The 25,373-nt window shown below is 47.7% G+C and overlaps 2 protein-coding genes across 2 annotated transcripts; both read left to right on the forward strand.

Annotated features, from left to right (window-relative positions):
* Nucleotides 1–3,910: 3,910 nt before the first annotated feature.
* Nucleotides 3,911–14,374, forward strand: LOC148378370 (janus kinase and microtubule-interacting protein 3-like). Its single transcript, XM_088367946.1, has 4 exons — nt 3,911–3,969; nt 4,056–4,154; nt 4,248–4,456; nt 14,368–14,374. Exons 2-4 carry the CDS (start codon nt 4,065–4,067, stop codon nt 14,372–14,374), a joined length of 306 nt encoding a protein of 101 aa, XP_088224072.1. The 5' UTR covers nt 3,911–3,969; nt 4,056–4,064.
* Nucleotides 14,375–19,948: 5,574 nt separating this feature from the next.
* On the forward strand, nt 19,949–24,883 carry LOC148378371 (janus kinase and microtubule-interacting protein 3-like). Its single transcript, XM_088367941.1, has 4 exons — nt 19,949–20,007; nt 20,094–20,192; nt 20,286–20,519; nt 24,878–24,883. The coding sequence occupies exons 2-4, from the start codon at nt 20,103–20,105 to the stop codon at nt 24,881–24,883; spliced, it is 330 nt and encodes a 109-aa protein (XP_088224067.1). The 5' UTR covers nt 19,949–20,007; nt 20,094–20,102.
* Nucleotides 24,884–25,373: the final 490 nt, after the last annotated feature.

The raw sequence follows: 25,373 nt of genomic DNA on the forward strand, positions 1-25,373 counted from the left end.
ATATATATATATATATATATATATATATATATAGTATATGTATATATATATATTTTCATAGGATATGTTACTTCTATTCAACTGCAATATCACTACTTTGTTGTAAGACGTATGCAATGGAATTTCGTTTTGTATGCACCATGTGCAGACAAGATGACAATAAAGTTTGTCTAAGTCTAAGTCTAAGTCATGTCAGGTCAGCTGTCTGGAGAGAGAGAGAAGTCAGGACCTGCGGGCGGAGCACCACCGTGCCACCGCCGCCATGACGGAACTCAAAAGCAAACTCCATGAGGAGAAGCAGAAAGAGTTAGCCATTACCAGGGAGACATTACTGCGGCAGCATGAAATGGAGCTGATGAGAGTGATCAAAATCAAAGATGGAGAGATCCAGCGACTGAATGCCTTGGTCCTCAGCCTGAGGGACGGCTCCATGGACAAGGTGATCCGCTCTATCCGTGTCTGACTATCCGCACGCCACGTCGGGCTTCGATGCGGCCGCTACCGTATTGTGTAGCTTGTCCCCAGTAAGCGTCGCGGCGCTCCGTTGCGGTCTCAACGGCCCGGTGTGGCGCAATGTCTGCTCAGGTGAGGAGGGGGGGCGCTTTGCTGGCGGAGGTGGAGGAGACGCGGCGGTGTCGGGAGACCGAGCGGTGTCGCCTCCACCAGGAGCGCGGAAGAAGCCCTGGCAGCGGCCCAGCAGGCCTGGCAGTCCCGAGCGGCCGAGCTCCGATCGGCTCATCACCAGCATCGGGAGGAGCTGAGCCGAACCAAGAGAGACTGCGAGAGGGAGATCCGCCGACTGGTAGGACTGATCAGATGCGCGGTGCGTGGCTATGTTCCCAATTTCGTTGTATACCTGCAGTGCAATGACACCTAAGGCATTCTATTCTATTCTATTTCACAAGAAGAAAATGTCCGGTTGCTCGCTTCGCTTTTGTCACAGCAAAGGTGTTCTAGTCGATTCAAGAAAAAAATTGGCCGGTTGCTCTCTTTGTTTTTGTCACAATTCTGGCAAATGAGTTTGCCCGCCTGCCTGAGCGCTCCCCGTTTGTACATCCAGACGGATGAGATCAAGCTGAAAGACAGAGCGGTTAGTGTTTTGGATGAAGCCCTGGGGCCGGCCACGTCCACCGCCTTCAGCTGCAGACTCAGGCTGCCGAGCAGCAGATCGCTGCCCTGAGGGATTCCCAAAGGGCGGGCCTAAACTACCCTGGAAGTGGGGTCAACGCCGCTACTAGCAATCCTCTTCATTGCGTAAGCCACCTCATCACACACTTGCAGTACGCATGACTTAGTTCGTTGCTGGAGGAAGGTAGCACAAAAACAGTTTTGAACTTTGAACGAGTGCTTGTGTGTGTGTGTTGCGGGGCGTTTTCAGTCTCAGGAGGATCGGGACACGCGACGGTTTCATCTGAAAATCGCTGAGCTCAGCGCAGTCATCAGGAAACTGGAGGATCGAAACGCCCTGCTTTCTGAAGAGCGCAATGAACTGGTAATTTATTGACGGCACGCTTGAAGGTTTGCGCTACGTTTGATGCGCGCCATCCAGCGAGGCACCCATTGCGCTTGCTTATTAGTTGAGCGGCGCGGCGAGTCGGTTGCCTGGTAGATGTCTTTTATTGGGAGCCAAAGCCACGATTCCGTTCAAACCGATGCAAAAGGAATGGATACGTTCTGGCCCGCGTGTTGTGCGTCTTTCACATCCCGCACTTCATGCTTGCAGCTAAAGCGACTGAGAGAAACAGAAAGCCAGTTTCTGCCACTCCTGTACAAAAACAAACGCCTGAGCAGGAAGAATGAAGAACTCTCGCTGGTGCTGTGCCGCCTTGAAAACAAAGTGCGCTTTGTCACCCAGGAGAACGAGGAGATGGCAAGCTTGGTAAGTCGACGCGGACAACGGCGGCGTGCCAACAGAGTCCACTGCATTTGTGTTCCACAGAGAAGGCCTAGTTCGCTCAATGACCTGGACCGCGGTTGCGGCCAGCAGGACGGTGAAATGGAGTTCCTTCAAGTTGTGGAGCAGCGGCACATCATCGACGACTTGTCCAAGGTCTTCAGGCAGGCGACTCGGTGCACGTACGGCAGCGCCGCGCTCGCTCGCTGTCGCCAGGAAACCTTTTCCGTCCAAAGCTTGGCCGGCGGCCGCCATCCAAAAAATTGGCCCCTTAAATTCCGACCTTTCAAGCAGGAGCATTGTGCGCACGCGTTTGAACACGCTTTAGACTTGTTTTGCCGTTTTCAGCAGCTCAAAGCTCCCGTTTTGTCAGCGCCTTTGCCACTCGCTGTGCGCTGAAAACGACGGACTTGCCCGGCTGCTCAGCCCGTCAACCATGAGCCGCGAGCGCGACGTCATTGTCCGTAGGCAGCTAGTGGCAAAATGCACCCTGTTAGAGTTGCGCTCGCTCCAACTTATTTTGCAAGAACCACACGGGAGACAAGTAAGTTCTTTTGGACACCTGCAGGTGGAGAGTCCATCCGTTGTACGAATGAAGTCTGACTCTCGGCTCCTGCACGAGCATTTTAATTAAGAGAAACAGGGTGGGTGTAAGAGTGGATTGAATAGAGGAAGCCCTTGACCTCTAGTCAAAACATAGCAAGGGGTGTTTTACGACTTTGTGTAGGAAGGGATAAGCGATAGGGATAAATAAGGGATAAATAATATTATTTATTACAGGTTGCAGTCAAAGTCAAAGCAACATAATGATACGATAAAGATAATCTGGAAAACCCTGACACACCCTGTAGTTGTCACTTTTGGAAAAGACGAGCGTCCCTCCAATCATCGCCGGTGACGTGTTTTTCAGGCTCTGGAGACAGGAGCTCATGTCAGAAATGTCATTGTGAGTCGCGTTTGTTTCTGCGCCGGAGCCATTCGTTCCCTTTGCATCCAAAGAATCTCAAAGGCGGATTATTTGTGTCGACAGGAGAGAGATTTGCTGCTACGATACCGACGTCGAGAATCTCTGAGGAGGAACAAAGCGTGAGGTCCTGCAAGGTGAGTCTGTTTGTTTGCGGCTGCTTGGTGTTGCGCAAGATGAAATGGCCTTTTTCTCGCTATCGTTCCTCTCGTCGATTCATCGTGAGGTGTCGCTTCAGTTTGTTCAGAGAGATGTTTGCTTCCGCGCCCGCAGGTCATCGAAACATTTTACGGCTACGACGAAGACGTGTTGGTGGACTCGGACGGATCGTCCTTGTCTTTTCACACCGACAGAACCCCCGACACGGAACCCGAAGAGGTAGCCCGCCATTTCTGCCAGCGTATTGGCACCAAACATTCCTCTTCAGCCTGGAATCGGACTCGTCTTTGCGTCGCGGGTGCTTTGTCGCCGGTCTGACTGATTCTGGTACTAGTGCTGTGTTGCATTGGTGTGTGCATGAAGAGGCGGAGCTTCGCTACCGCCAGCTGACGCAAGAATATCAAGCGCTGCAACGAGCCTACGCTCTGCTAGCCCAGACCAGCGAAGGGGACTACGACGCCGAGAAGGAGATCAAGGTGGCGCCCCTTTCCGCAACCCCCGGCCGGGTCGCAGCCTCCCCGTTCTCACCCAGCCTCGGGTGTTCTCTGGTCTGAAAGGAGGAGGAGGAGCCTCCCTCCTCCTCCTTTCAGACCAGAGAAAAGCTGATGGTAGAAATGGGTCACTATCAAAGCAGAGTAGCAGATCTGGAGTCAGCGCTGAAGCAACAAGGACAGGTAAGCTCATCAATGAGCACACCTTTTTCTCAGACAAAATAGCTACATTCTTCAGTCACTCATTCGTCTGGCATTACTGGACCAACCCCCCCCCCCCCCCGAACGTGGCTGGGAAAATGCGGAGAAAAGCAAATGTCATTTTCCAGTCAACCAAAGAATTTGTGGATGAAAATGACACAACATTCCAAAGCTGTCCACGCGTTTGTCTCTTCTAGAATGTCAAGTGGGTGGAGGAGAAGCAGCTGCTGCGTCAGAGCAATCAGCAGTTGACCGAAAAGGTGACGGAAAGAAAGGCGCTGGGCGGAGTCGCTTGGCGTCACACCCGTCGGGAAGCCCCGCAGATGAGGTCTGACTGTCTTTTCAGGTCAGGCGGATGGAGGCGGAAGAAGCGCGTCTGAAAGAGCACATCCAGGATATCCGAGACCAAAACGAACTGCTTGAGTTCCGCATCCTGGAGCTGGAGGTGGGAAGACTCGCACAAGCGTGTTGAGGCCAGAGATGTGACGGACGGACGGACGGACGGACGGACGGACGGATGCATGCCTCTGCCTTTCAGGAGAGGGAGTGGCGCTCCCCCGTCTTGAAGTTTCTGCAAGTCCGTTTCCCAGACGGCCTCAGCCCTTTGCAGATCTACTGCGAGGCCGAGGGCGTGAGCGTACGTAAGGCGTCCCTCGCAACCCTAACCTTAACCCGAGGTCCCAGAACACCTTACATTGCTCCTTGCGCCTTTCCCCCGGACATCGTCATCAGTGATCTGATGAAGAAGCTGGACATCCTGGGCTATAACGCCGTAAGTGTATGTCGAACTCCTTATGTTCGCACTCCACGAGACTCGGCGGCTCAAATGTGACTTTTGGAAGGCTTTGCGCTGAAAGAAGCTTGTTGACGCTGTGCCTTTGGGCTCTTGCAGAATCTCACCAACGAGGAGCAGGTGGTCGTGATTCACGCCAGGACCCTTCTCACCCTAGCCGAGAAGGTAACGCGCACGTCCACGCACGCTCTCGCATTCTGCTTATGTGACAGCAGCCTTTCCTCAGTGGTTAGAATACATCAAAGTGACCAAGTCAGCACTTCAACAGAAGATGTTGGACATTGAAAGTGAGAAGGTAGACAGACACGCGACATCAGCCAAGGGGAACTCCGGCAATGTGCCCCAACAATTCTGACCTTGAGCTGTGCTAGGATATGTTCTGCAAGCAGAAGGGCTACCTGGATGAAGAGTTGGACTTCAGGAAGTGTTCCATGGACCAGGCTCATAAGGTAAGCCGCCCTCAAATCTCCCGCCGGACCACTGATGGACGAGGATTGCGGCCCAGAGGATCCTGGAGCTGGAGGCCATGTTGTACGAGGCGCTACCGCAGCGGGACTGCCCCGCCACGGACGGCGAAAAAGCCAGCCACGCTGGCGTGAATGACGTGCTGACGGCGGATCAGAGAGAAGAGCTTAGGAGCGCCGTGGACCAATGGAAGCGAGCCCTGATGTGCGAGTTGAGGGAGCGCGACGCTTGCATCCTCCAAGAGAGAATGGATCTGCTGCACAGCGCGCAACAGGTAAGGGCCCAAAGCCAGCCCGGCACTTACTTGCACGCTTACTGGCTTTTGAATGCCACTTTCCATTTGTCCGTCCTAGAGGAACAAAGAGCTGAAAGAATTCATCGAAGCTCAGAAGAGACAAATCAAACAATTGGAGGAGAAGTTTCTGTTTCTCTTTCTATTCTTCTCCTTGGCCTTCATTCTGTGGCCCTAACACCAGCTGGTGAGTGAGCTCCAGCGGCACCGCACTCGACACCTCCGATACACTGCCAGCCGGTCTCAGACGTTGGCAGACGCTCCGATGCCAACGTATACCCCCCGCCACGGTGACAGAGGCACCGCGTCACACCGGCGCTCATCCAATCAGAAGGCAGGAAAAGCAAATTCACATGCAGGGCACTTTTGAACCAGAAGAGAGCGCCACAAAAAACGGTTGTTGCCCCAAACGCGCACTAAAAAGGGTCAGAATAACAAGAGTCCCACTGGCCAGCCGGGGCCACCCGTCCAGCTGTTTCTTCAGGGGGGAAAAAAATTGGAGTCACCGGTGAGTACATTTTGCATTTAGCTCTGCTTTTCTGCTTCTGTCTTCAAGTGTGTGGCATCCTGCGATCAAAGATTCAGCCAACCCCAAAGCGGTTGACCTCAACGTCCCACCACCATGCCTACCAGAGCAGGTGACGTGATGCTTTGGACATCCTTCCGTCTCAGATGCCCAAAAGTACTCTTTGCCACATCTGCGGCAATACGGTGTCTTTTCAAAGGTGCAAATAAATCCAGCGTGGGCGGAACACGCACGTCTTCGGTTTTTCCCGCTTTGTTTGTGTGACAGCTGTTGTGAAAATTTTATACAAATAAAGTTGTATAGTACAGGTTTGGCCAAGCCGCAACTCCCGAACCGCATGCGGCTCTTTTATGTTCATATCAACATTTGTGTGTGTGTGTGTGTGTGTGGGGGGGGGGGGGGGGGGGGGGTTGTGCGTGTTGGCTTCACTTGAGTTCAATTTGGTATTTTGGTCAAAAGCGCATGTGGTGAAATTCCACAAAGTAGGATGGGCAAACACATTTCTTTAAACTATGAGTGTCAATTGGGCTCTTGAAATGGCAGGGAAAAGATGCACAGCAAAACGAAAATACGTAGATGAACACAGGACGTTTTAATCAGAGTGGGAAAGTTTCTATTTTTTGTTGAACGTGATGGCAAACCATTCTGCCTGATATGTCAGACCTCAGCGCATTTCAAAGATTCAAATCTTCAGCGCCATGCACTTAAGCTCACTCCATGCTAACATTGATCAGGCGTCGAACCCGCAACATCATGCTTAAGAGGTGGCCATGCTAACCAGTGCGCCATTATGTCAACGCATAATAACTGTAAGTCTACTGATCAAAACAGCGGTTACTACATGACGTCGCTACGTCGTGGTCACGTGACGCAGACAAGACGTCAATGGACGTGGGCAGAGTTAACTTGTTTAAAAGGGAGTGGGCAGAAGAAATATTTAATTTATTTAAATCTATTTTGAGTGCACACCATTATGCCAATGCATAACAACTGTAAATCTACTAAACAAAACAGCGGTTGCTATATCGTCTGCCACGTCGTGGTCACGTGACGCGGACGTGACGTCGACGCCTACTTTACATCCCACCGATCACAGGACCCCTCGGCTGCATAACCGTGCCCCCTTCCCAACCAATCGGATTTGCTATACGCGAAAACGACGCCAATGGAAAGAGCTTCCGCCCAAATTTAAATCCGTGGGCGTGGCTCGCAGCAGGAAGTAGGAAAATGGCGGCGATGTTGACAAAGACACAGCGGATGGTAACATACGACTAACAAGAGAAATATTTTTATTTTCTGCTTGCAACTGGACCGTCCAGAGCGTACACGGTAAGTACAACTCATCGTTTTTAAAAAGAAGTACTTTTGTTGCCCTGAAAAGCGAGTGAGCGTGGCGTTTGTGGGGGACGTCGAATTTCGACGATTCTTTCTGGTCAACGGTTGTAAATGATTGTGTTGATTAAAAAAGAAAACTATGTAACTCTACTTTTAACTGCCGTTTCAGATAGATTTGGAATTGCATCACATCCAATTTTGCCTGGGAACAAACAGATTAAATAAATCTTAGTTTTGAATAAGCCACTCCTTCTCAAACAAGTAAACTCTGCCCATTTTGCGCAGTAGATGTTCTGTTAATATCTAGTATTTATACAAAGTCATAATTTAAATTGCTTTCAACCTTCATTCATCGGTTCAACCAACATTACTCGCTCTTATTACCAACTTGTATTGATTTAACTAAGCGTTTAATACTTCCTATCAGGTCTCAAATCGAGATTTGGCAAAATACAATTTCAGCAAATCCAATTTTGCCAGGGAACAAAAATAGATTAAATAAACTAAATAAGTCCTCTTCCCATTAAATAAATCAGAAAAGTCTGTCTTGTAACCAGTCCTCTTCAAACAAGTAAAGTCTGCCCATTTTGTGCCGTAGATTTTGTGTCTATGCCTAGTATTTAAACAAAATCATAATTTAAACGACTTCTTTCCTTCATTCACTTTGGAAATTTGGAATTGCAGCAAATCGAATTTTGCCAGGGAACAAAAATAGATCAATTAAACTAAATACGTTTTCTTCCCATTAAATGAATTAAAAAAGTCTGTCTTGTAACCAGTCCTTTTCAAACAAGTAAAGTCTGCCCATTTTGTGCCGTCGATTTTGTGTTTATGCCTAGTATTTATACAAAATCATAATTTAAAGGACTTCATTCCTTCATTCACTTTGGAAATTTGGAATTGCAGCACATCAAATTTTGCCTGGGAAGAAAAGTAGATTAAATAAATTTAATAAGTCTTACTACTTCCCATTAAATAAATTAAATACGTCTTACTTGTTTCCACTCCTTTTCAAAACAGTAGTTTAAAACGAGGGCCCTTCACTCAATCTTTAACCTCAACCCCGCACGTTGTGTTGTATCTGTGAATCTTGGTTGTGGCCAAATGATAGTTTTCTTTCATTCGTTTAGGTTCCAAGAAAACTTGATGTAACTCTACTTTTAACTGCCGTTTCAGATAAGCGGGTATTACGTCGCAGTCATGTGCCGCGGATATGACGTAATTGCCCGAACCTCCGCCAAAATTCAAATCTGTTGGCGCGATGGCCGTGAGCCGCTGAGCAGCGACGATTATCAACAGAAATATCTTTATTTTCTGCTTGCAACTGGACCGTCTAGAGCGTACACGGTAAGTAACACTCATTGTGTTTAAGGAGATTTACGTTTGTAATAGCAGAAGTGTAGCCGCGTTGCGTTGTACGTGTGAAAATTGGTCGAGGCGAAATGTTAATGTTTAATTTCATTCCTTTAGGTTCCACGGTGTTTGTTGGCTGCAAGTTTTCCACTGCAAGAAGAGGCTCGTATCATTGACCAGGAGCGAGCTACAATGGTGAGTAGCCATAACATTTATGTTAAACACTTCCTATTTCATGTCTAACAGTACTTGATTTAACAAATAACCATAAATAAATACAGTGTGGGCACTGAAGTTAACATATGTGATTATACTGCCTAATCTGTCACAGAGTAGATTGTTGCAAAGTAATATAAGATCCAAAGTTGTAATTCAGAATAGTTTTCAAAAGAAGGCCATTAGAATTATATACAAGTACGATTACCCTTAACATAACAACAAGCTATTAATTAAATCACAAATTCTTCAATTCAAAGATTTGGTAGATTATCAGACAAATAATGTCTAACAGTAATTGATTTAACACATCACGATAAGTAGATTGAGTGTGGGCACTCTCAAGTTAACATATATGATTATACTGCCTAATCTGTTACAGAGTATGTTGTTGCCAAGTAATGTAGAATAGATCCAAAGTAGTAATCCAGAATAGTTTTGAAGAGGCCATTAGAATAATAAACAAATCTGATTACCTTGAACATAATAACAAGCTAAGTGTTTAATATGTCCTATGAAGTCAAAATTGGGCACCATCATGTGGTGAAATTTGGAATTGCATCACATCCAATTTTGCCTGGGAACAAACAGATTAAATAAATCTTAGTTTTGAATAAGCCACTCCTTCTCAAACAAGTAAACTCTGCCCATTCGCGCAGTAGATGTTCTGTTGATATCTAGTATTTATACAAAGTCATAATTTAAATTGCTTTCAACCTTCATTCATCGGTTCAACCAACATTACTCGCTCTTATTACCAACTTGTATTGATTTAACTAAGCGTTTAATACTTCCTATCAGGTCTCAAGTCAAGATTTGGCAAAATACAATTTCAGCAAATCCAATTTTGCCAGGGAACAAAAATAGATTAAATAAACTAAATAAGTCTTCTTCCCATTAAATAAATCAGAAAAGTCTGTCTTGTAACCAGTCCTCTTCAAACAAGTAAAGTCTGCCCATTTTGTGCCGTAGATTTTGTGTCTATGCCTAGTATTTAAACAAAATCATAATTTAAACGACTTCTTTCCTTCATTCACTTTGGAAATTTGGAATTGCAGCAAATCGAATTTTGCCAGGGAACAAAAATAGATCAATTAAACTAAATAAGTCTTCTTCCCATTAAATAAATTAAAAAAGTCTGTCTTGTAACCAGTCCTTTTCAAACAAGTAAAGTCTGCCCATTTTGTGCCGTCAATTTTGTGTTAATGCCTAGTATTTATACAAAATCATAATTTAAAGGACTTCATTCCTTCATTCACTTTGGAAATTTGGAATTGCAGCACATCAAATTTTGCCTGGGAAGAAAAGTAGATTAAATAAATTTAATAAGTCTTACTAGTTCCCATTAAATAAATTAAATACGTCTTACTTGTTCCCACTCCTTTTCAAAAAAGTAGTTTAAAACGAGGTCCCTTCACTCAACCTTTAACCCTATTTATTCACCTTCTAGGCTAAGTGTTAAAGGCTAAGTGTTAGAGGCTAAAAGCCAGAGGCTAGGCGCCAGAGGCGAGTTTTTGTGGGCTGAAGTTTTAGTGGGGTTAGTGTGAATACAATCCAAAAGAATACAACAGAATACAATACAATAGAATATAATACATAGATTAAATTCAATAGCTCTTACTACTTCCCATTAAATAAATTAAATACGTCTTACTTGTTCCCAATCCTTTTCAAAAAAGTAGTTTAAAACGAGGGCCCTTCACTCAACCTTTAACCTCAACCCCGCACGTCACATTGTGTTGTATCTGTGAATGTCTGTTGTGGCCAAATGATAGTTTTCTTTCATTCGTTTAGGTTCCACGGTGTTTGTTGGCTATGTTTTCCACTGTCAGAAGGATGAAAATACAAAGTACAACGCTTGGACGTGGGCGAAGACGTCACCGGTGAGTCCTTCCTTCCTATTTATTTACCTTCTAGGTGCTAAAGGCTAAGTGTTAGAGGCTAAGTGTTAGAGGCTAAGTGTTAAAGGCAACACAATACGAACAACACAACACAATACGAACAACTCAACACAATACGAACAACTCAACACAATATGAACAACACAATATGAAACACACAACACAATACGAACAACACAACACAATACGAACAACACAACACAATACGAACAACACAACACATTACGAAAAACACAACGATACTGCACTGAACAACACGATACCGCACTGAACAACACGATACCGCACTAAACAACACGATACCGCACTGAACAACACCATGCCGCACTGAACACCATGCCACACTGAACAACACCATGCCGCACTGAACAACATTATGCCGCACTGAACAACACCATGCCGCACTGAACAACACCATCCCGCACTGAACAACACCATGCCGCACTGAACAACACCATTCCGCACTGAACAACACCATGCCGCACTGAACAACATTATGCCGCACTGAACAACACCATGCCGCACTGAACAACACCATGCCGCACTGAACAACATTATGCCGCACTGAACAACACCATGCCGCACTGAACAACACCATCCCGCACTGAACAACACCATGCCGCATTGAACAACACCATGCCGCACTGAACAACACCATCCTGCACTGAACAACACCATGCCGCATTGAACAACACCATGCCGCACTGAACAACACCATCCTGCACTGAACAACACCATGCCGCACTGAACAACACCATGCCGCACTGAACAACACCATGCCGCACTGAACAACATTATGCCGCACTGAACAACACCATGCCGCACTGAACAACACCATGCCGCACTGAACAACACCATGCCGCATTGAACAACACCATGCCGCATTGAACAACACCATGCCGCACTGAACAACACCATCCTGCACTGAACAACACCATGCCGCATTGAACAACACCATGCCGCACTGAACAACACCATCCTGCACTGAACAACACCATCCCGCACTGAACAACACCATCCCGCATTGAACAACACCATCCTGCACTGAACAACACCATGCCGCACTGAACAACACCATGCCGCACTGAACAACACCATTCCGCACTGAACAACACCATGCCGCACTGAACAACACCATCCTGCACTGAACAACACCATGCCGCATTGAACAACACCATGCCGCACTGAACAACACCATCCTGCACTGAACAACACCACCCCGCACTGAACAACACGATCCCGCATTGAACAACACCATGCCGCATTGAACAACACCATGCCGCACTGAACACCATGCCGCACTGAACAACACCATGCCGCACTGAACAACACCATTCCGCACTGAACAACACCATGCCGCACTGAACAACACCATGCCGCACTGAACAACACCATGCCGCACTGAACAACACCATGCCGCACTGAACAACATTGTGCCGCACTGAACAACACCATGCCGCACTGAACAACACCATCCCGCACTGAACAACACCATGCCGCATTGAACAACACCATGCCGCACTGAGCAACACCATCCTGCACTAAACAACACCATCCCGCACTGAACAACACCATGCCGCACTGAACAACATTATGGCGCACTGAACAACATTATGCCGCACTGAACAACACCATGCCGCACTGAACAACACCATGCCGCACTGAACAACACCATGCCGCACTGAACAACATTATGCCGCACTGAACAACATTATGCCGCACTGAACAACACCATGCCGCACTGAACAACACCATGCCGCACTGAACAACACCATGCCGCACTGAACAACACGACGTCGCACTGAACAACACGACGCCGCACAGAACAACACGACGCCGCACAGAATAACACAACACCGCACAGAACAACACAATACCGCACAAACAGTTTTAGATAATATTACGTCGCAGTCATGTGACGCGGACATGACGTCAATAGGCGGAACTCACGGCAAAATTATACTCCGTGGGCGTGGCTTGCAACAGGAAGTAGGAAAGCGGCAATTCTGGCAAACAAGACACAGCGGTTAGTAACACGATGACTAACAAGGCAAATATTTTTGTTTTCAGCTTGCAACTTGACCGTCTAGAGCGTACAAGGTAATTACAACTGTTTTTTTTGAGCCCTGAAAAGCGAGGGAGTTTGGCGTTTGGGAGGAACGTCGAACTCGGCGTCTGCTTCCAGCCACAGACGCCAAATTTCGACGATTATTTCGACTGGTCAACGGTTGTAAATTATTGCGTTGACTAAAAACTTTATTTAACTCTACTCTTAACTTTGCCGTTTCAGATATGCGGGTATTACACCGCGGAAATGACGTCAATAGGCTGAACTCTCGCCAAAATTCAAATCTGTGGGCGCAATGGCCTTGAGCGAGACACCGGATACAAACACGACGATTATCAACAGAAATATCTTTATTTTCTGCTTGCAAGTGGACCGTCTAGAGCGTACACGGTAAGTACAACTCATTGTGTTTAAAAAGATTTACGTTTGTGTAGTTTGCGTTGCGTTGTATCTGTGAATGTTGGTTGAGGCTAAATGTTAATGTTTAATTTCATTCCTTTAGGTTCCACGGTGTTTGTTGGCTGTATGTTTTCCACTGCAAGAAGAGGCTCGTATCATTGACCAGCAGGAGCTACAATGGTGAGTACCCCTTTCGTCTTCCATTTATGTTAAACACTTCCTATTTCATGTCTAACAGTACTCGATTTAACAAATAACCATAAATAAATACAGTGTGGGCAGTCAAGTTAACATATGTGATTATCCTGCCTAATATGTTTATCACAAATATGTCACTAATCACTAATATGTTTATTTGTTTATCACAACACCTTTGGACCTTCAGCAATCGATTATTTCCCTTCATCTACAGAGAGACGGAACGATGGTGTCTTAAACATCTCATTCATTTCACCAAATAACTTCACGCAGGTGGATAACGGCCGTCTCGGTCACGCTATGTTGCGTGATGCAGTTTTGAAGAACCAAATGCATTTATTCAATGAATAAGTCAAGCTAGTTCTATGTTTATGATGTTGTAAGTTACGGTACCGATTGAAGTTGAGTTCGAAGCCAGTGGAAAACAGCGCTGCGTTTGTGCTCTCCAGGTACAAATGTTGTGATCTCTGACTGACGACCGGGCGAGACTCGAGTAAGAGATGTCCAAACGAGCTCCGGCAGGGCGGGCCAAGGCGGAGCGAACGGACGCCCTTCAGGCCGCCAATGACGAGCTGAGAACCAAACTGATGGACGTCCAGTTAGAACTTCAGCAGGAGAAGAACAAGGTGAAAACCTCAACAGACAGACACTGCCTGCCTCCCTGCCTGCCTCCCTGCCTGCCTCCCTCCCTCCCTCCCAGATTTCCCGATGTAGATTAGACATGCGTGTGCCATGACTGTGTCAGCCTACATCAACAAATGCACCGAGGACGTCAGCACCACTAAGAATATCATCACCCGGGGCAACCAACGACCCTGGATGACTGAGGAGGTACGTCAAACGCTACGAGCGCGGAACTCTGCCTTCAAGTCTGGCGACAAGGAGACACTGAGGACAGCGAGAGCCAACTTGAACCGTGCCATCAGGATAGCGAAGCGAGACCACAGTCGAAAATTTCAGGATCGTTTCCACGACGTCAAAAACATCAGGAGTATGTGGCAAGGCATACGGGCGATTACAGACTACAACTCACCCTCCCCCCCCCCCCCCCGGTGGGTGTAGTTGATGCTGACTTTCTAAATGGTCTAAATAACTTCTTTGGGAGGTTCGAGGCACTAAACGGCACTCCAGCAGTTAAAACTGTCCCCCATCAGAAAGAGGAGGTACTCTGCCTTGACTCCGCCGATGTGTTGAAGACCCTGAGGAGAGTCAACCCCTGTAAGGCCCCTGGCCCCGACAACATTCCTGGGCGTGTGTTCAGGGAATGTGCAAGTCATCTGGCTGGGGTCATCACAGACATTTTTAACACCTCGCTGGGCCAAGCCACAGTGCCGGCGTGCTTTAAGACTGCCTCCATCATTCCGGTGCCGAAGAAACCTCAAATCACCTCATTTAATGATTACCGGCCTGTTGCACTGACTCCGGTTATGATGAAGTGCTTCGAAAGGCTGCTTAAAGGTCACATCGTTTCCAGACTCCCCCTATTATTTGACCCGTTCCAGTTTGCCGACCGGCAAAACCGCTCCACTCAGGACGCCATCTCCTCCGTTCTTCACCTGAGCCTGGCTCACCTGGAGGAGAAGAACACCCATGTGCGGATGCTGTTCCTGGACTTCAGCTCAGCGTTTAACACCATCATCCCACAGCATCTGGTAGGAAAATTGGAACACCTGGGCTTCAACACCCCCCTTCGCAACTGGCTGCTAGACTTCCTCACCAACAGACCTCAGTCAGTCCGGGTCGGACAGAACACCTCTGATGTCATCACCCTCAGCACAGGCTCCCCTCAGGGCTGCGTCCTGAGCCCCCTGCTGTTCACCCTGATGACACACGACTGCGTCCTCAGGTTCACCACCAATCACATCGTGAAGTCAGCAGACGACACAACGGTGGTGGGGCTCATCAGAGACAACAACGACCTGGACTACAGAGAGGAGGTGGAGCAGCTGGTGGGCTGGTGCAGAGAAAACAGCCTGATCCTGAATGAGGAGAAGATGAAGGAGATCGTCGTCGACTTCAGGAAAAAACAGCCTCACCACGCTCCACTGATCATCAACAGCTCAGCTGTGGAGGTGGTCAGCACCACCAAATTCCTGGGGGTCCACATCACAGAAGACCTCACCTGGACTATGAACACTACGGCACTGGTCAAGAGGGCACAGAAGCGCTTGTACTTCCTGCGGAGGATGAGGAGAGCCCACCTGCCCCCACCCATCATGAGGACGTTCTACAGGAGCACCATAGAGAGCATTCTGACAAGCTGTCTCTCTGTATGGTGTGGAGGCTGCACCGCCTCCGATTGGAAGAACGTGAGGAGAGTGGTGAGGACAGCAGAGAGGATCATAGGGGCTCCTCTTCCCTCCATTCAGGACATTTCATCTCAGCGCTGCATGTCCCGTGCCCGTAACATCATCAATGACCCATCACACCCCCACCATGGACTGTTCTCCCTGCTGCCCTCTGGGAAGAGGTTTGCAGCATCCGCTGCAGGTCCACCAGGTTCTGCAACAGCTTTTTCCCTGCTGTCATCAGACTGTTGAACACTAGAACTGTTGAGCTCTAAACTGAACTCTGCATCACACATTCACAGAACTGTACTTTATGACACTACGGACCTCTATCTTGCACTATCTCGCACTACCAACTTTACTGAACTTGTATAAACCCTTTAAATAGAAGTTTAATACATGGTTTAGCATTCCTCTGCACACTCTTGAATACTGTTTTGCCTACTTGCACTATTGCATAATTATCACTGCTGCACTTTATACTTATTTTATATATATATATATATATATATATATATATATATAGTATATGTATATATATATATTTTCATAGGATATGTTACTTCTATTCAACTGCAATATCACTACTTTGTTGTAAGACGTATGCAATGGAATTTCGTTTTGTATGCACCATGTGCAGACAAGATGACAATAAAGTTTGTCTAAGTCTAAGTCTAAGTCATGTCAGGTCAGCTGTCTGGAGAGAGAGAGAAGTCAGGACCTGCGGGCGGAGCACCACCGTGCCACCGCCGCCATGACGGAACTCAAAAGCAAACTCCATGAGGAGAAGCAGAAAGAGTTAGCCATTACCAGGGAGACATTACTGCGGCAGCATGAAGAAATGGAGCTGATGAGAGTGATCAAAATCAAAGATGGAGAGATCCAGCGACTGAATGCCTTGGTCCTCAGCCTGAGGGACGGCTCCATGGACAAGGTGATCCGCTCTATCCGTGTCTGACTATCCGCACGCCACGTCGGGCTTCGATGCGGCCGCTACCGTATTGTGTAGCTTGTCCCCAGTAAGCGTCGCGGCGCTCCGTTGCGGTCTCAACGGCCCGGTGTGGCGCAATGTCTGCTCAGGTGAGGAGGGGGGGCGCTTTGCTGGCGGAGGTGGAGGAGACGCGGCGGTGTCGGGAGACCGAGCGGTGTCGCCTCCACCAGGAGCGCGGAAGAAGCCCTGGCAGCGGCCCAGCAGGCCTGGCAGTCCCGAGCGGCCGAGCTCCGATCGGCTCATCACCAGCATCGGGAGGAGCTGAGCCGAACCAAGAGAGACTGCGAGAGGGAGATCCGCCGACTGGTAGGACTGATCAGATGCGCGGTGCGTGGCTATGTTCCCAATTTCGTTGTATACCTGCAGTGCAATGACACCTAAGGCATTCTATTCTATTCTATTTCACAAGAAGAAAATGTCCGGTTGCTCGCTTCGCTTTTGTCACAGCAAAGGTGTTCTAGTCGATTCAAGAAAAAAATTGGCCGGTTGCTCTCTTTGTTTTTGTCACAATTCTGGCAAATGAGTTTGCCCGCCTGCCTGAGCGCTCCCCGTTTGTACATCCAGACGGATGAGATCAAGCTGAAAGACAGAGCGGTTAGTGTTTTGGATGAAGCCCTGGGGCCGGCCACGTCCACCGCCTTCAGCTGCAGACTCAGGCTGCCGAGCAGCAGATCGCTGCCCTGAGGGATTCCCAAAGGGCGGGCCTAAACTACCCTGGAAGTGGGGTCAACGCCGCTACTAGCAATCCTCTTCATTGCGTAAGCCACCTCATCACACACTTGCAGTACGCATGACTTAGTTCGTTGCTGGAGGAAGGTAGCACAAAAACAGTTTTGAACTTTGAACGAGTGCTTGTGTGTGTGTGTTGCGGGGCGTTTTCAGTCTCAGGAGGATCGGGACACGCGACGGTTTCATCTGAAAATCGCTGAGCTCAGCGCAGTCATCAGGAAACTGGAGGATCGAAACGCCCTGCTTTCTGAAGAGCGCAATGAACTGGTAATTTATTGACGGCACGCTTGAAGGTTTGCGCTACGTTTGATGCGCGCCATCCAGCGAGGCACCCATTGCGCTTGCTTATTAGTTGAGCGGCGCGGCGAGTCGGTTGCCTGGTAGATGTCTTTTATTGGGAGCCAAAGCCACGATTCCGTTCAAACCGATGCAAAAGGAATGGATACGTTCTGGCCCGCGTGTTGTGCGTCTTTCACATCCCGCACTTCATGCTTGCAGCTAAAGCGACTGAGAGAAACAGAAAGCCAGTTTCTGCCACTCCTGTACAAAAACAAACGCCTGAGCAGGAAGAATGAAGAACTCTCGCTGGTGCTGTGCCGCCTTGAAAACAAAGTGCGCTTTGTCACCCAGGAGAACGAGGAGATGGCAAGCTTGGTAAGTCGACGCGGACAACGGCGGCGTGCCAACAGAGTCCACTGCATTTGTGTTCCACAGAGAAGGCCTAGTTCGCTCAATGACCTGGACCGCGGTTGCGGCCAGCAGGACGGTGAAATGGAGTTCCTTCAAGTTGTGGAGCAGCGGCACATCATCGACGACTTGTCCAAGGTCTTCAGGCAGGCGACTCGGTGCACGTACGGCAGCGCCGCGCTCGCTCGCTGTCGCCAGGAAACCTTTTCCGTCCAAAGCTTGGCCGGCGGCCGCCATCCAAAAAATTGGCCCCTTAAATTCCGACCTTTCAAGCAGGAGCATTGTGCGCACGCGTTTGAACACGCTTTAGACTTGTTTTGCCGTTTTCAGCAGCTCAAAGCTCCCGTTTTGTCAGCGCCTTTGCCACTCGCTGTGCGCTGAAAACGACGGACTTGCCCGGCTGCTCAGCCCGTCAACCATGAGCCGCGAGCGCGACGTCATTGTCCGTAGGCAGCTAGTGGCAAAATGCACCCTGTTAGAGTTGCGCTCGCTCCAACTTATTTTGCAAGAACCACACGGGAGACAAGTAAGTTCTTTTGGACACCTGCAGGTGGAGAGTCCATCCGTTGTACGAATGAAGTCTGACTCTCGGCTCCTGCACGAGCATTTTAATTAAGAGAAACAGGGTGGGTGTAAGAGTGGATTGAATAGAGGAAGCCCTTGACCTCTAGTCAAAACATAGCAAGGGGTGTTTTACGACTTTGTGTAGGAAGGGATAAGCGATAGGGATAAATAAGGGATAAATAATATTATTTATTACAGGTTGCAGTCAAAGTCAAAGCAACATAATGATACGATAAAGATAATCTGGAAAACCCTGACACACCCTGTAGTTGTCACTTTTGGAAAAGACGAGCGTCCCTCCAATCATCGCCGGTGACGTGTTTTTCAGGCTCTGGAGACAGGAGCTCATGTCAGAAATGTCATTGTGAGTCGCGTTTGTTTCTGCGCCGGAGCCATTCGTTCCCTTTGCATCCAAAGAATCTCAAAGGCGGATTATTTGTGTCGACAGGAGAGAGATTTGCTGCTACGATACCGACGTCGAGAATCTCTGAGGAGGAACAAAGCGTGAGGTCCTGCAAGGTGAGTCTGTTTGTTTGCGGCTGCTTGGTGTTGCGCAAGATGAAATGGCCTTTTTCTCGCTATCGTTCCTCTCGTCGATTCATCGTGAGGTGTCGCTTCAGTTTGTTCAGAGAGATGTTTGCTTCCGCGCCCGCAGGTCATCGAAACATTTTACGGCTACGACGAAGACGTGTTGGTGGACTCGGACGGATCGTCCTTGTCTTTTCACACCGACAGAACCCCCGACACGGAACCCGAAGAGGTAGCCCGCCATTTCTGCCAGCGTATTGGCACCAAACATTCCTCTTCAGCCTGGAATCGGACTCGTCTTTGCGTCGCGGGTGCTTTGTCGCCGGTCTGACTGATTCTGGTACTAGTGCTGTGTTGCATTGGTGTGTGCATGAAGAGGCGGAGCTTCGCTACCGCCAGCTGACGCAAGAATATCAAGCGCTGCAACGAGCCTACGCTCTGCTAGCCCAGACCAGCGAAGGGGACTACGACGCCGAGAAGGAGATCAAGGTGGCGCCCCTTTCCGCAACCCCCGGCCGGGTCGCAGCCTCCCCGTTCTCACCCAGCCTCGGGTGTTCTCTGGTCTGAAAGGAGGAGGAGGAGCCTCCCTCCTCCTCCTTTCAGACCAGAGAAAAGCTGATGGTAGAAATGGGTCACTATCAAAGCAGAGTAGCAGATCTGGAGTCAGCGCTGAAGCAACAAGGACAGGTAAGCTCATCAATGAGCACACCTTTTTCTCAGACAAAATAGCTACATTCTTCAGTCACTCATTCGTCTGGCATTACTGGACCAACCCCCCCCCCCCCCCGAACGTGGCTGGGAAAATGCGGAGAAAAGCAAATGTCATTTTCCAGTCAACCAAAGAATTTGTGGATGAAAATGACACAACATTCCAAAGCTGTCCACGCGTTTGTCTCTTCTAGAATGTCAAGTGGGTGGAGGAGAAGCAGCTGCTGCGTCAGAGCAATCAGCAGTTGACCGAAAAGGTGACGGAAAGAAAGGCGCTGGGCGGAGTCGCTTGGCGTCACACCCGTCGGGAAGCCCCGCAGATGAGGTCTGACTGTCTTTTCAGGTCAGGCGGATGGAGGCGGAAGAAGCGCGTCTGAAAGAGCACATCCAGGATATCCGAGACCAAAACGAACTGCTTGAGTTCCGCATCCTGGAGCTGGAGGTGGGAAGACTCGCACAAGCGTGTTGAGGCCAGAGATGTGACGGACGGACGGACGGACGGACGGACGGACGGATGCATGCCTCTGCCTTTCAGGAGAGGGAGTGGCGCTCCCCCGTCTTGAAGTTTCTGCAAGTCCGTTTCCCAGACGGCCTCAGCCCTTTGCAGATCTACTGCGAGGCCGAGGGCGTGAGCGTACGTAAGGCGTCCCTCGCAACCCTAACCTTAACCCGAGGTCCCAGAACACCTTACATTGCTCCTTGCGCCTTTCCCCCGGACATCGTCATCAGTGATCTGATGAAGAAGCTGGACATCCTGGGCTATAACGCCGTAAGTGTATGTCGAACTCCTTATGTTCGCACTCCACGAGACTCGGCGGCTCAAATGTGACTTTTGGAAGGCTTTGCGCTGAAAGAAGCTTGTTGACGCTGTGCCTTTGGGCTCTTGCAGAATCTCACCAACGAGGAGCAGGTGGTCGTGATTCACGCCAGGACCCTTCTCACCCTAGCCGAGAAGGTAACGCGCACGTCCACGCACGCTCTCGCATTCTGCTTATGTGACAGCAGCCTTTCCTCAGTGGTTAGAATACATCAAAGTGACCAAGTCAGCACTTCAACAGAAGATGTTGGACATTGAAAGTGAGAAGGTAGACAGACACGCGACATCAGCCAAGGGGAACTCCGGCAATGTGCCCCAACAATTCTGACCTTGAGCTGTGCTAGGATATGTTCTGCAAGCAGAAGGGCTACCTGGATGAAGAGTTGGACTTCAGGAAGTGTTCCATGGACCAGGCTCATAAGGTAAGCCGCCCTCAAATCTCCCGCCGGACCACTGATGGACGAGGATTGCGGCCCAGAGGATCCTGGAGCTGGAGGCCATGTTGTACGAGGCGCTACCGCAGCGGGACTGCCCCGCCACGGACGGCGAAAAAGCCAGCCACGCTGGCGTGAATGACGTGCTGACGGCGGATCAGAGAGAAGAGCTTAGGAGCGCCGTGGACCAATGGAAGCGAGCCCTGATGTGCGAGTTGAGGGAGCGCGACGCTTGCATCCTCCAAGAGAGAATGGATCTGCTGCACAGCGCGCAACAGGTAAGGGCCCAAAGCCAGCCCGGCACTTACTTGCACGCTTACTGGCTTTTGAATGCCACTTTCCATTTGTCCGTCCTAGAGGAACAAAGAGCTGAAAGAATTCATCGAAGCTCAGAAGAGACAAATCAAACAATTGGAGGAGAAGTTTCTGTTTCTCTTTCTATTCTTCTCCTTGGCCTTCATTCTGTGGCCCTAACACCAGCTGGTGAGTGAGCTCCAGCGGCACCGCACTCGACACCGCCGATACACTGCCAGCCGGTCTCAGACGTTGGCAGACGCTCCGATGCCAACGTATACCCCCCGCCACGGTGACAGAGGCACCGCGTCACACCGGCGCTCATCCAATCAGAAGGCAGGAAAAGCAAATTCACATGCAGGGCACTTTTGAACCAGAAGAGAGCGCCACAAAAAACGGTTGTTGCCCCAAACGCGCACTAAAAAGGGTCAGAATAACAAGAGTCCCACTGGCCAGCCGGGGCCACCCGTCCAGCTGTTTCTTCAGGGGGGAAAAAAATTGGAGTCACCGGTGAGTACATTTTGCATTTAGCTCTGCTTTTCTGCTTCTGTCTTCAAGTGTGTGGCATCCTGCGATCAAAGATTCAGCCAACCCCAAAGCGGTTGACCTCAACGTCCCACCACCATGCCTACCAGAGCAGGTGACGTGATGCTTTGGACATCCTTCCGTCTCAGATGCCCAAAAGTACTCTTTGCCACATCTGCGGCAATACGGTGTCTTTTCAAAGGTGCAAATAAATCCAGCGTGGGCGGAACACGCACGTCTTCGGTTTTTCCCGCTTTGTTTGTGTGACAGCTGTTGTGAAAATTTTATACAAATAAAGTTGTATAGTACAGGTTTGGCCAAGCCGCAACTCCCGAACCGCATGCGGCTCTTTTATGTTCATATCAACATTTGTGTGTGTGTGTGTGTGTGGGGGGGGGGGGGGGGGGGGGGGGGTTGTGCGTGTTGGCTTCACTTGAGTTCAATTTGGTATTTTGGTCAAAAGCGCATGTGGTGAAATTCCACAAAGTAGGATGGGCAAACACATTTCTTTAAACTATGAGTGTCAATTGGGCTCTTGAAATGGCAGGGAAAAGATGCACAGCAAAACGAAAATACGTAGATGAACACAGGACGTTTTAATCAGAGTGGGAAAGTTTCTATTTTTTGTTGAACGTGATGGCAAACCATTCTGCCTGATATGTCAGACCTCAGCGCATTTCAAAGATTCAAATCTTCAGCGCCATGCACTTAAGCTCACTCCATGCTAACATTGATCAGGCGTCGAACCCGCAACATCATGCTTAAGAGGTGGCCATGCTAACCAGTGCGCCATTATGTCAACGCATAATAACTGTAAGTCTACTGATCAAAACAGCGGTTACTACATGACGTCGCTACGTCGTGGTCACGTGACGCAGACAAGACGTCAATGGACGTGGGCAGAGTTAACTTGTTTAAAAGGGAGTGGGCAGAAGAAATATTTAATTTATTTAAATCTATTTTGAGTGCACACCATTATGCCAATGCATAACAACTGTAAATCTACTAAACAAAACAGCGGTTGCTATATCGTCTGCCACGTCGTGGTCACGTGACGCGGACGTGACGTCGACGCCTACTTTACATCCCACCGATCACAGGACCCCTCGGCTGCATAACCGTGCCCCCTTCCCAACCAATCGGATTTGCTATACGCGAAAACGACGCCAATGGAAAGAGCTTCCGCCCAAATTTAAATCCGTGGGCGTGGCTCGCAGCAGGAAGTAGGAAAATGGCGGCGATGTTGACAAAGACACAGCGGATGGTAACATACGACTAACAAGAGAAATATTTTTATTTTCTGCTTGCAACTGGACCGTCCAGAGCGTACACGGTAAGTACAACTCATCGTTTTTAAAAAGAAGTACTTTTGTTGCCCTGAAAAGCGAGTGAGCGTGGCGTTTGTGGGGGACGTCGAATTTCGACGATTCTTTCTGGTCAACGGTTGTAAATGATTGTGTTGATTAAAAAAGAAAACTATGTAACTCTACTTTTAACTGCCGTTTCAGATAGATTTGGAATTGCATCACATCCAATTTTGCCTGGGAACAAACAGATTAAATAAATCTTAGTTTTGAATAAGCCACTCCTTCTCAAACAAGTAAACTCTGCCCATTTTGCGCAGTAGATGTTCTGTTAATATCTAGTATTTATACAAAGTCATAATTTAAATTGCTTTCAACCTTCATTCATCGGTTCAACCAACATTACTCGCTCTTATTACCAACTTGTATTGATTTAACTAAGCGTTTAATACTTCCTATCAGGTCTCAAATCGAGATTTGGCAAAATACAATTTCAGCAAATCCAATTTTGCCAGGGAACAAAAATAGATTAAATAAACTAAATAAGTCCTCTTCCCATTAAATAAATCAGAAAAGTCTGTCTTGTAACCAGTCCTCTTCAAACAAGTAAAGTCTGCCCATTTTGTGCCGTAGATTTTGTGTCTATGCCTAGTATTTAAACAAAATCATAATTTAAACGACTTCTTTCCTTCATTCACTTTGGAAATTTGGAATTGCAGCAAATCGAATTTTGCCAGGGAACAAAAATAGATCAATTAAACTAAATACGTTTTCTTCCCATTAAATGAATTAAAAAAGTCTGTCTTGTAACCAGTCCTTTTCAAACAAGTAAAGTCTGCCCATTTTGTGCCGTCGATTTTGTGTTTATGCCTAGTATTTATACAAAATCATAATTTAAAGGACTTCATTCCTTCATTCACTTTGGAAATTTGGAATTGCAGCACATCAAATTTTGCCTGGGAAGAAAAGTAGATTAAATAAATTTAATAAGTCTTACTACTTCCCATTAAATAAATTAAATACGTCTTACTTGTTTCCACTCCTTTTCAAAACAGTAGTTTAAAACGAGGGCCCTTCACTCAATCTTTAACCTCAACCCCGCACGTTGTGTTGTATCTGTGAATCTTGGTTGTGGCCAAATGATAGTTTTCTTTCATTCGTTTAGGTTCCAAGAAAACTTGATGTAACTCTACTTTTAACTGCCGTTTCAGATAAGCGGGTATTACGTCGCAGTCATGTGCCGCGGATATGACGTAATTGCCCGAACCTCCGCCAAAATTCAAATCTGTTGGCGCGATGGCCGTGAGCCGCTGAGCAGCGACGATTATCAACAGAAATATCTTTATTTTCTGCTTGCAACTGGACCGTCTAGAGCGTACACGGTAAGTAACACTCATTGTGTTTAAGGAGATTTACGTTTGTAATAGCAGAAGTGTAGCCGCGTTGCGTTGTACGTGTGAAAATTGGTCGAGGCGAAATGTTAATGTTTAATTTCATTCCTTTAGGTTCCACGGTGTTTGTTGGCTGCAAGTTTTCCACTGCAAGAAGAGGCTCGTATCATTGACCAGGAGCGAGCTACAATGGTGAGTAGCCATAACATTTATGTTAAACACTTCCTATTTCATGTCTAACAGTACTTGATTTAACAAATAACCATAAATAAATACAGTGTGGGCACTGAAGTTAACATATGTGATTATACTGCCTAATCTGTCACAGAGTAGATTGTTGCAAAGTAATATAAGATCCAAAGTTGTAATTCAGAATAGTTTTCAAAAGAAGGCCATTAGAATTATATACAAGTACGATTACCCTTAACATAACAACAAGCTATTAATTAAATCACAAATTCTTCAATTCAAAGATTTGGTAGATTATCAGACAAATAATGTCTAACAGTAATTGATTTAACACATCACGATAAGTAGATTGAGTGTGGGCACTCTCAAGTTAACATATATGATTATACTGCCTAATCTGTTACAGAGTATGTTGTTGCCAAGTAATGTAGAATAGATCCAAAGTAGTAATCCAGAATAGTTTTGAAGAGGCCATTAGAATAATAAACAAATCTGATTACCTTGAACATAATAACAAGCTAAGTGTTTAATATGTCCTATGAAGTCAAAATTGGGCACCATCATGTGGTGAAATTTGGAATTGCATCACATCCAATTTTGCCTGGGAACAAACAGATTAAATAAATCTTAGTTTTGAATAAGCCACTCCTTCTCAAACAAGTAAACTCT

The sequence above is a fragment of the Syngnathus floridae genome, unplaced genomic scaffold (assembly GCF_059516105.1).
Source record: "Syngnathus floridae isolate MCC-2025c unplaced genomic scaffold, RoL_Sflo_1.0 HiC_scaffold_50, whole genome shotgun sequence".
NCBI classification, from domain to species: domain Eukaryota; kingdom Metazoa; phylum Chordata; class Actinopteri; order Syngnathiformes; family Syngnathidae; genus Syngnathus; species Syngnathus floridae.

Coding starts and splice junctions, on each gene's coding strand:
- LOC148378370 (XM_088367946.1), top strand. CDS start 4,065: ATGGAGGCGGAAGAAGCGCGTCTGAAAGAGCACATCCAGGATATCCGA. Junction 4,155..4,247: donor TCCGCATCCTGGAGCTGGAG/GTGGGAAGACTC, acceptor TCTGCCTTTCAG/GAGAGGGAGTGGCGCTCCCC.
- LOC148378371 (XM_088367941.1), top strand. CDS start 20,103: ATGGAGGCGGAAGAAGCGCGTCTGAAAGAGCACATCCAGGATATCCGA. Junction 20,193..20,285: donor TCCGCATCCTGGAGCTGGAG/GTGGGAAGACTC, acceptor TCTGCCTTTCAG/GAGAGGGAGTGGCGCTCCCC.